This window comes from Cyrtonyx montezumae, unplaced genomic scaffold (assembly GCF_038088225.1).
Source record: "Cyrtonyx montezumae isolate F1298 unplaced genomic scaffold, pur_monq_1.0 scaffold_24, whole genome shotgun sequence".
Classification (NCBI taxonomy): Eukaryota; Metazoa; Chordata; class Aves; order Galliformes; family Odontophoridae; genus Cyrtonyx; species Cyrtonyx montezumae.
The window spans coordinates 2,934,424-2,945,043 of NW_027071981.1; the positions used below are offsets into that span (position 1 = coordinate 2,934,424).

Below are 10,620 nucleotides of genomic sequence, written 5' to 3' on the forward strand. Positions count from 1 at the left end.
CCCCTTAGCTAAGGGGCAGGCCTTGAAGTGGCTGCCGGCAGAAGGGCTCCACGCAGCCAGCCCTGCAGAGACGGCATTTGGGATGACGGTGACCACGGCCGGGGCACAGAGAGGAGGACTGCCCCACGCGAGTCCCACTCCCCAGGGCGAGCTCCGCCATCCTCTCCCCTCGTCCCGCGAGCATAGCCCGGCACCCGCTGTGCCGTTCGCCAGGGCTCGGCTTCCCCGGCCGCGGTGCGTGGGGCGGGTGGGAGGGATAACTCATCCCAGCCAGGAGGCAGAGGTGCCGGGCGGAGGGAGCTCACCGCCTTCCTCGCTCCGATTGCCCTGCTCGACCGCGGGACCATGGCTTCGGGGCTCCGCCGCAGCCTCCCCCTGCTGCTGCCGCTGCTGCTGCTGTGCCCGGCGGCACGGCCGGCCACGCCAGGAGCCCAGGTGAGCCCGTCCTCATCCTCGCGTGGGTCTGGGGTATCCGCACGTACGTCCTTCCCGTCCCTCTGCCTCCCCGGGGGGGGGGGGGTCTCGGGGATGCCTCGTACGGGATCTCATCTTCTTTCCCTTCTCCCCAAAGCAGGAGGCTCAGAGCACGCTAAACGCACCCCCCCCTTTCCCCCCAGCCCCAACTCTTCCATCCCCCCCTCGCGGTTCGGGGCAGTTCGCGCTCCCCAGCCCAGCAGGTGAGCCAAGCGGGCAGCGCGTCCCAACGCAGCTCCGCTCCGCTCGCAGCACCCAGCCCTGCGAGAGGGAGCGCGGACGCGCTTAGCGCAACGCGAGGGCTCCGCTGTCGGTCCCGTGTTGTCTGTTTGTGTACTTTTACATTTCCCTGCGCCTGAAATCGCGAACGAGTACACCCGGAGCAAAAAGCTCCGTTGTTCTCATGGCAGAGCGGGGGTTTGTTAGGGCTCAGCATCCCGCAGGGCGCTCTGCCGGCTCCTTGAAGTTAAAATCGGAGCTAACAAAGAGCTGTTTATCGAAGCGCGCGGGATGCCAGGCATCTATTTGCTTTTTCCTCCCTCTTCCTGTGCTGTGCACCCCCGAGCCGCCGGCAGGGCTCGGCTCATCCCTGGCGACCCTGAATCAGCCACGAGCGGTGGGGATGATGCCGAGTGCCCCGAGTTTGGGACTGGCTTTCCTTTTTCCTTTACAAACCCTCGGTAACTTTTTGCAAAGCAGATCAACCTCTGCCCTGCAGCTCCGTTTGCTCGGCCCCAGCCTCGGATGCATCGTACTGGGGCACGACATAGAGCCGTGCATTCCCGGTGAGGACTGCTCATCCCCCTGCTCCACGTGCTCTGCAGATCTCCAGACTCCAAAATTGACTCTGCTTTGCTCGGCTCTTGCTCTTTCTCTTCGGTTTTCAGTTAATTCCTCAGGAAACCTATAATAAAGATGCCCGCTGCCTGCATGAGTCAGTCCCTTGGTAACCATTAGCTTGCAGGCAGAAGTCCCACAAGTGTTCCTGGCCCCAGAAGAACTCACAAGACATCTGTTTTCCTATTATTTTGTAATATGGAAGTGGGACGTGGCTCTAACTCCGGCAGGATGCGCTGTGGCATCCCTCCCAGGGCTAACAAAGCCATGTGTTGCCATGTTGCCATGCCAAGAGCCAGGGGTTATCCACACAAGGTTCGGGTTCAGATCCCCCCCATGTTTGGGCAAACGATGGGACCTGGAGGAGCCAGGTGGGTGCTGGGGTTGTGAGTGCTGAGTGCATGCCATGCCCGCAGGGCTGCCCAGGAAGGCAGCAGCTCCTGGCAGCTGTGCGGCAGATGCAGCAGCTGCTGAAGGGGCAGGAGACGCGCTTCGCCGAGGGCCTGCGCCTGATGAAGAGCCGCCTCAGCACGCTGCACGCTGCCCTGGCCAAGGCGGCCCCAGAGCCGGTGCCCGGTGAGTGCCAGAGAAACATTTGGGATGGGGTGAGCAGCAGGCTTGAGGCTCTTTGGTCTTTTGGGGATGGATGGTATTGATGAACCACTGCAGCTTGGCCTGCTGACTCATCCCGCTGCTCTTGGGATTTGATAGAATTGTTAAGGTTGGGAAAGACCACTGAGATCATCCAGTCCAATCCCAACCGCACCGTGTCCCTCAGTGCCACATCCCCACAGCTCTGCAACACCTCCAGGGACGGTGACCCCAGCACTCTCCAGGCAGCTGTGCCACTGCATCACTGCTCTCATCAGAAGGATGATGTCTTCCTTGCAGCGAGGGCCCAGCACTGAGTGCAGCACTCAAGCTGCATCCTCACCAGCGCTGGTGTGGAGGGACGGTCACCTCCTGCTCCTGCTGGCCACACTCCCACTGACACAAGCTGGGGTGCATCGGCCCTCTTGGCCACCTGGACACACTGCTGGCTCACGTTCAGCCACTTGGCAGCTCACAGTCTCATGGCCTTTACCTCTGCCCAGCTTGCCCACCTCTCTACCCCAAGGCTGCAGCACTGTGTGGGGCCAAAGCGCAGCACCCAGCATTCAATGAGGTTCATCCCATTGGCCTCAGCCCAGCGGCCCAGGCTGTCCAGATCCCCTTGTAGGGCCTTCCTACTTTCAAGCAGATCAATACTTCCCAACTAACTCGGTCCATTGCAGTGTCCTGCCCAGCCCCACAGGCCCCCGCTGGTGGGCGGATGTTTGGCACCAAGTACCTGGTGGAGCACGAGGTGCACTTCGCCTGCGAGCCCGGCTTTGAGCTGCAGGGTTCCAGCACACGGCTATGCCAGGCTGACGGCAGCTGGAGTGGACAGGAGCCACGCTGCACAGGTACTGCTTCCCTTACTGACAGGGCTGGGAGTGTCTGCAGCTGTGGGCTGGGGTAGTGGGTTTGTGTAAGCAAGAGCAGCTTGGGTTTTCTTACATTTTTCCAAAATTGAGCGATGCTGCACTTCCAGCCCTTCTTGTTCCCCTCGTGCATTCGGGTTGAGGTCTGGCTACTTGGAACAAAGAGGGATTGTTATGGTCCGGGTTTGGTGAACCATCAGCTTACGACATTTGTATGAGACAAAACCTGGCTTATTGCAGAGCTCAGCACATGCTCCAGCAGCCCCTGCCAGAACGGCGGCACCTGCGTGGAGGGCCCAGGCCAGCACCGCTGCCTCTGCCCACCGCCATGGAGCGGGGCCACCTGCCAGCACCGCACGCAGACAGGTGGGTGACACCTGCACCAAAGCCTGGGGCTGCAGAGGGGGTTTGGTCCTGGCCTCTCACCTTGCCCCCGCTGCACAACAGAGCCCCCAGCATGGAGCACGACAGCCGACCCTGCCTTCAGCCGCAAGCCGCGCTGCGCCCAGGTGGAGCACGCCCAGCAGTGCCGCTGCGAGCCTGGCTTCCACATGAGCGGCACAGCCACTGCCAGCCTGTGCCAGGGTAATGCTCAAGGGGCTGCGGGGTGAGGAGTAAAAGGCTGTGGGTGTGCAGCTCTGCTTGTTTCCCCGCAGATGTGGACGAGTGTGAGCTGTACCAGGCAGAAGGAGCCCAGCGGCTGTGCGCCCACGCCTGCGTCAACCTGCCCGGCTCCTACCGCTGTGCCTGTCCCAGTGGGTACAGCCTGCTGGGCGACGGCAAGAGCTGTGAAGGTGAGGCAGCATGGACAGCTTTGTCCAACCTTGTGCAGTTGTCCCAGAGGTAGTTCACGGTGAAAAATGCCATGCTCTCCCATCTTCAGTGTGATTGCTGCTGCTGCAGTATGTTTTCAGAACGTCTTGGTAACGCTCCCAACATATATCCGCAATAAAAGCTCGCGGTCTTACTGCTAGGTAAGCCACCCTTACCTTACTTGGTGTGCTGACGCACTCAGCGAGCTTAGCAGAAAGTTAGGAAAACAAAGCCACCCTGCTGCCCAAACCCCTGCCAGCCCTGGGCAGAAACAGTAGGAATAGAGCAGAAGCAGACAGAAAGTGAGATTTTGGGGTGAACTTAGTGGATTTCTGTCAGATTTGGGTTTGTATCCTTACCCTGAACGAAGCCACCGCACAGCCAGGGAGGGATGCGAGCGGCTGGTGGGAAGCCTCCACGCTTTCCTCGCTGCTATGAAAGGCTGGCTTCATTTCACCTGCACTGTGCCCAAACACAGCTGGAAACGAGGGTTTCCAGGCCTCTGCTGCCTGCCTGTTTTGCAGATATTGATGAGTGCGCTCTGTCACGGGACAACTGCACACGGGGGACAACGTGCATCAACACAGGTGGGGGCTTCCAGTGCGTCAGACCTGAGTGTCCCCAGCCCGGCGGCAACATCACCTACGTGAAAACATCACCCTTGTGAGTGCAGCATGTGAGACCTGGCCCTGCTCTGTGCACAGGGCACCCTGATCCCTCCTTGCAGGGAGGGAGAACCACTAGGGGACCCCCCGCTCAAACCTCCTCCATTCCCTTTGCAGCCAGTGTGAGCGCAACCCTTGCCCCATGGACAGCAGGTCATGCCACCAGGCACCCAAAACCATCTCCTTCCACTATCTGCCCCTCCCCTCCAACCTGCTGACCCCAACCCCGCTCTTCCGCATGGCCACGGCGGCGGCACCCGGCCGGCCGGGACCCGACAGTCTCCGCTTTGGCATTGTGGGAGGAAACAACCGGGGCCACTTCGTGATGCAACGCTCGGACCGGCAGACCGGGGAGCTCATCCTGGTGCAGAGCCTGAAGGGCCCCCAGACCATCCAGGTGGATGTGGACATGTCTGAGTACCTGGACCGCACCTTCCAGGCCAAGCACCTCTCCAAAATCACACTCTTTGTCTCTGCCTATGAGTTCTAGGGCAGACCAGTGGGCGGCCGCAGGGTTTGGATGCTCTTTTGTGCGTGGCAGCTCTGGTCCCTTTTCAGCACCAGAAAGCACTTGGGGTGCCAGCAAGCATCAGAACCCTGATGCCAGCCGTCCCCCCTCTGCACTGTGGTGATTTTGTCTGAGTCTCCAGGTGGTTTTTACACCCACCTCCATGGAAAAAGCAGCACATGAGGTGCAATGAACTGCATGTGGGTTATCTGCCTGCTGAATGCAGGAGCTGGGCATTATTTTTGCCCGTAGCTCCAGGAGGACATCCTATAACCTCTGCACCTACACGGTGCAAAACGACAGGTAGAAACCAAGGTGTTTATTTCCTTTTTGATTCCTTTTTTGTATGAACGGAGCTAAGCTGGTGCTGTCAGCCAAAGCAGCAAGTTTGGGGTGGGACTGTCTAGAAGTGAGGTTGAGCCACCCCGAGGTCCCCAGAGACGCAGGGAGGACTAGCTGCCATCCCACATGATGAGCAACAGACGAGGGATAGCTGGAAGGACCTAAAGCTGTCCCATGCCTTAATTCTCTTGGATGGAGTCATGTACCTGCATCCGTGGGAAGTCCTGGCATTGATGTGCCACAGGGATGGTGTCAGCTGAGCACGGTGCTTGTCTTGCAAGGGCTCAGGATGTGAACATCTCATTGTTTAACACCCCTTGTCCTCTTGCAGGGATAGCTGTGGGGTTAGCTCCCATCACAGTGCTGCAACACGCGCCCGGGGCCGGCACCTCTGCGGCGCTCACCTCTGCTCCCCAGCGCAGCGCTTGTGCATGTATACCACAAAAAACAAAAAAACAACAACAAAAAAAAACCCATTATGCATGTTTCTTTTTCATTTAGTGCAAATAAAGGATGACATAGCAGGTGCAGAACAGAATAAAGCACACGCAGTGCGTGTAGGGTGTGTTCACCCCCCTCCAACACAGGGTGGGTTTCGGGTTTATGGGACTATAACTCGCCTTTGTGTATTTTTTTTCTTGCTATATGCTGCTGGGGAGGAGAGGAAGTGTGGGGTCGTGCTGATGAAGACAGGCACAGGAGGCTGCTGGGGAGCTGCCTGGTCAAAGTACCCCAAGCTTTGAGGCCAACTATAGTCCCAGGGTTTTGCAAGGCGCATTCTCTCTGTGGAGACCTGATCTCCTCCTTCCCCTCTCCCAATTGTCTCAGCACAAGGCGGCTGCACTGCCTTGTGCCACAGGTGAACCAGGGGGAACCAAACTGCACCCTGAAAAGGGACTGGAGGATTCAGAATGGCACAGTCTGGGGGCTGAAGGGAACATGAGCCACCCTCTGGATTTCTGCACATGGCAGAGCCCAAGTCCTGCCCGCAGCCAGGAGGGGTGGATGAAATGCACCTCGGCTGGGAAGCAGGAGAGGATGACTTTCTGAATACTTTCCATCTGATGCTTTAGCTGGCTGATGAGGCCGGGGATGGATGTTTGGACCTTTGCGTTGGAGGCTTTCGTTGCAGAGTAATCCTTTGCTGACAGTGTTTTCCCAGCTCCCAAGGCCAGGGTGAATGGGTTTCCTCTCTCCAGGATGCACTGAGACACAGGAGATTGGTACAGGGACATGTGGGAGCACCTCTGATCTGCTTGCAAAGTGGTGCCCACTCTCCCACGTGTTTCTGGCCTGCCCCATGTGCCAGGATAGGAGCTGGGAAGCATGTATGTCTCACAGCTTTAGCTGGATGCAGATCTCTCTTTCAGCCCCAGAAATGTTTTAGGTTGGCTCTGCTGTGTCTGAACTGGGCTGGAAACCTCTGGCCAGCATTTGAGCTGACTAAAGGAGATTCTTCCCTCTCCCAGAGCAGCAAATGCAACATCTTGCAGCCTGGAATGTGCAGTGTGAAGCTCTTCTGGCCCTGGTAAATACAACTTCTCACCGGGATAATAACATTATAGAGCTCAAGAAATAGCTAGGTTTGCTTCCCTACAGTCACTGAAGGCAGGCAGTAGCTGGCTCTACATTTGCTCAGCATGCTCTGGGAGGGCCCAAAAGCCACTGTCCCTCCCCTCAAAGGGCCAATGAGAGCCTTCCCCTGCTCAGGAAGGGCAGTAATCCCCAAATCTAAATATATAGAGAGATTCCTGGAATATCTACCAGACCAAAAATGTACATAGAAGGAAGGAGGAACCCAAATGATTGGATGGCTTAACCCTGGCTATACTCTTGAATGTGACCAAGTGACCTGTATCGGTCTCTTTCCCCTCTTAGGGAGGGAATGGTAGCAGCGTTAAACGGAGAAGGACCCTTTTCACGGTGCTGTCTCAGAGAGGATTCTCTCCATGTTTCCTCACAAAGCTTCCTAGAGTTACTGTCTTCTCTTGGCCTCCCAGTTTAGATTGGAAGAATTTTATATTTCTAAAAAAGCACAGGATGACTTTGCATGCCCTGATTCTGCAGCTCCTGAGGGCTGTAGGTGTATCCCTGCAAGGAGGGATGGAGTACTTTCCTCTTGGGGCACATGAAAATTGGGTGCTGGAAAGCCACCCCAGGACATCACAATGTCAAGCAGCCCAAGAAAGGGGTCTTGAGACAAATCTGGGCAACCCAGCAAATGGCCAAACCTTCACATGTGAAGCAAACAGACCCTCAGCCTAATGGGGGAGACCCCCACAAGCCAGAGGTGACAATTCTCTGTTCAAGAAGCGTTTAGATGAGGTGCTAAGGGATTTGATTTAGTAGTAGTTGGGTAGGGATAGTGATAGGAGGATGGTTGGACTAGATGATCTTGTAGATCCTTTCCAACCTCATGAACCTGTGAACCTATGAATTCTCTTGCTAGATGCAGCAGAGAATATTAACACTGTTATCTTAAATAACAGGCTAAAATCTGGACTTTATTACAGCTGTACCAAGCTAGCACCTCCAAGAAGGCCAGCCTGGTGCTCAGTGCATACATTAACTCTGTCCTGTCCCCTCCCACAGATTTATATCATGGTTTGAGTCCTCGCTGAAGCAAAAGCACAAGCACACATTCCACAACACTTATTAATCCTGTTACAGGCCTTAATGAAGAGCTGAACCGTGACATTTTTATTTGTTATGGTTGCTAGGTATGTTGCTAAGCCATGAACACCATACCCCAGATCCCAGTATATCTGTGATATCTGAGAGACCGTACTGGGGAACTTGTTTATCTGATATAGCCAAATTTAGTTATACTTTGAAAATGCTGGGGGGGAAAAAAAAAAAGAGCCATTCACAAGCTTCTCACAGGCATACCTTTTTCCTTGACAACGCAAACACACGTAAGGATATTTAAATAAACAGCTTTACCCTGCTGCTGCCGACACATTTTTCTGTTTGCTTAAAATTAATTTTGTGGGTACGACTACGGCCAAGGAGCACACACAGCTCTTATACAAAACCCTGCAGTGAGAGAGTTGCTCCAAAAAGCAGAGATCAGAGTCAGTGCTGTATCCCCACGGAGAAATATCCCAGAAGGGGCCCAGACACCACCATACATCAGGGCTCCCCCTCACTGCACAAACCCCACATACATACTATATGAAATAACAGGACTTTTATTCTGAATTTGAAATGCCCTTTTTTTTCCTATTGCCCAGGGAGATGGTGCTGGCATCCAGCACATGGAGATGCTCGCATACTGAAGGCATTAATTAGCTATAATAGTCTTGACCAGCACCACCTGGGGCCAGCAGCCCTACACCTGCCCATGATCCCTAGAGCTCCATTTCAGTCCCTGCTGGAGATGTTCCCTGGCAATGCTTGTTTCACCTTATCGCTGCTTCACTTCTGTGAGTGCCTGTGTTGATCTGGATGTTTGGTTGAAGCAGGCCATGCTCTTTCTGCTCTGCTTGCTTAGCCAAGATCTAGCCTGGTGTGTGGCATCAGACCAGCAGGGATCCTAAGCTCCTGGTGTCGGGGGGAAGGATGTGTAACCCCAGGGAGATGGTTCCTCAGCAGCCAGGCTCCTTGACTGTGAAAGCCAGAGGATGGATATGGGAAACCGCAGGGACAGGAGTTCTCCCACCTGTGCTACCCAAGGGATTAAGAAAAGCTGCTTTCCCTGTGCTTTTCAGAGCTGACTCCACTTGGAATAGCATTGCTTTTAGCCTCATGCTGCAGCACACCTTTCCTCTCTGCCTGGCACACAGGAGTAGGAAGATGTACCGGAGGTAAGAAACCACCCCAGGGTTCTGGATGCCAAATAGGTAGGAGAGAGAAATTCTCTTTGCAGTGCCAAGGAGCAAAAAGCTGCAGCATGAGTCAGGCTGTTGCACAAGTGGAGCTCTAGTGGGATAATTGGAATGCTTCTTCCATGGGAAGTGCTTTCTTCTGCAGACCACGCTTCAGCAAGCTCAGCCAGCAGTGCAGAGGGAGGCAGGCAGGCTTTGTTAGCTTCACTCTGCACTCAGCTACTTCTTGTCTTGCTTATAACAAGCCACAGGGGTACAGCACTTTAGGCAGTCAGGTGACCCTCAAAGGCACTTTTTTTGTGTGTGTGTAAGGGGAAAAATGTCCTATGTTGGAGCAGAGCAACTGCTGGAGCACCCCTCCCAAATGGGAACCAACGTGGGTGTTCTCATTTTTTATTTTTGTGTTAGGATTGTTGGCACTGGAAAAAGAGAGTCATACATCCTAAAAAGCGTTGTAAGCCAGGGAGACTAGCCTGTAAAGGAAAATAAGTTGATGTAACTTGGGGTTTTTCCAAAAAGTTATGACAAAGTCCCTCAAAAGACAACATTAAATGAAATATTAAAGTTGCTGGAGAACAACAAATGTTGCTCTCTCTGGGGCTGCAAGCTGCTGGGAATCAGCAGAGCCAGGGCAGTGATGAATGGCCAGCTCTCACTGCAGGTGGGATTGTCTCCACCTTGGTGCCAGAGTTGTTGTAAATAGACACGTAAAGCTAATGGAAGAAACGATGAGCAATGACATGACACCACTTGCAGCTGATGCTATTTATTTGAGTTGGACAGGACTATCCTAAGGTTAAGGTGAGTGACTTTAGAGGCGCAGTACTGCAGGAGAGGATGAAATTCACTGGAAATGCAGAAAGACATGCACAGAGATGCTACTAACAACTGAACTGTGGGGTAACAAGAGTGCAGGTGCAACCTGGGTCACCTCTACCAGCAAGAGCAGTGGGGCCTGTCCCAAACAATGCCTGAGATGGGGTACAACATGACGTGCCCCTTGCTGCAGCTACCAGCACCAACAGGACAAGGGTCTGGTTTGCTTTTGCTGCATTATTGACTTCAGTAGTGATCTTCAGCACTTTCTCCGTGGAGAAGTAAGGATTTCTTCACGAGTGTGGGACGCCCTCCATGTTATTAATAGAACAGCCATTGGAGCGATGATAATGAGAGCAATAGGGCTTTTCAACACAGATTTTGATCCTCCGCTGGCCAGTAATGCCTTGCGTCAGTAACAATTTTACGATCGCCAAAAAAGCTCCGAGCAATGTGGGACGCAGAGCTGCGGCCGCATCACCGTGCAAAACACCGTCCCTTTTGGGAGGGGGGGGGGAGGGGTAGGGAGCGCGGTGATGCGGAGCGGCGCTGCTCAGTTCTCGCGAGAAGACGCGCAGCCCGGAAGCGCCGTGACGGGAGGCGGCCGCCATGGCGGGCGGCGGGGCGCGCACGTGACGCCAGTCCGCACGCGGCGCGGCGGGGCCCCGCCTCGCAGGGGGGTGGGAGCCCGCCCGCTCGCGCCACGTCACGGCCGCGTGACGAGCGGCGCGGCTCGGCCAACGGGCTTTGAGCTCGGCGCGGTGACGAGCGAGCCCGGCGGCCAATGGCGCGGCGCGGGGGGCGGGCCGGTGGCGGCGGCGGAGGAGGAGCGCGTCACGGGCGGCGGCGGCGGTCAGCGCCAGGCGACGCCATCG

General features: G+C 55.5%; 2 protein-coding genes across 2 annotated transcripts in view; one reads left to right on the forward strand and one right to left on the reverse strand.

Annotated features, from left to right (window-relative positions):
- The window catches only part of ANAPC1 (anaphase promoting complex subunit 1), a 274,849-nt gene that overhangs the window by 88,664 nt on the left and 175,565 nt on the right, over positions 1-10,620 (reverse strand). The window lies entirely within an intron of this gene.
- Positions 2,483-4,883, forward strand: FBLN7 (fibulin 7). The gene is made up of 6 exons (XM_065739372.1): positions 2,483-2,756; positions 3,015-3,140; positions 3,222-3,359; positions 3,431-3,568; positions 4,112-4,250; positions 4,370-4,883. The coding sequence occupies exons 1-6, from the start codon at positions 2,624-2,626 to the stop codon at positions 4,740-4,742; spliced, it is 1,047 nt and encodes a 348-aa protein (XP_065595444.1). The 5' UTR covers positions 2,483-2,623; the 3' UTR covers positions 4,743-4,883.

Coding starts and splice junctions, on each gene's coding strand:
- FBLN7 (XM_065739372.1), top strand. CDS start 2,624: ATGTTTGGCACCAAGTACCTGGTGGAGCACGAGGTGCACTTCGCCTGC. Junction 2,757..3,014: donor ACAGGAGCCACGCTGCACAG/GTACTGCTTCCC, acceptor GGCTTATTGCAG/AGCTCAGCACATGCTCCAGC. Junction 3,360..3,430: donor CACTGCCAGCCTGTGCCAGG/GTAATGCTCAAG, acceptor GTTTCCCCGCAG/ATGTGGACGAGTGTGAGCTG.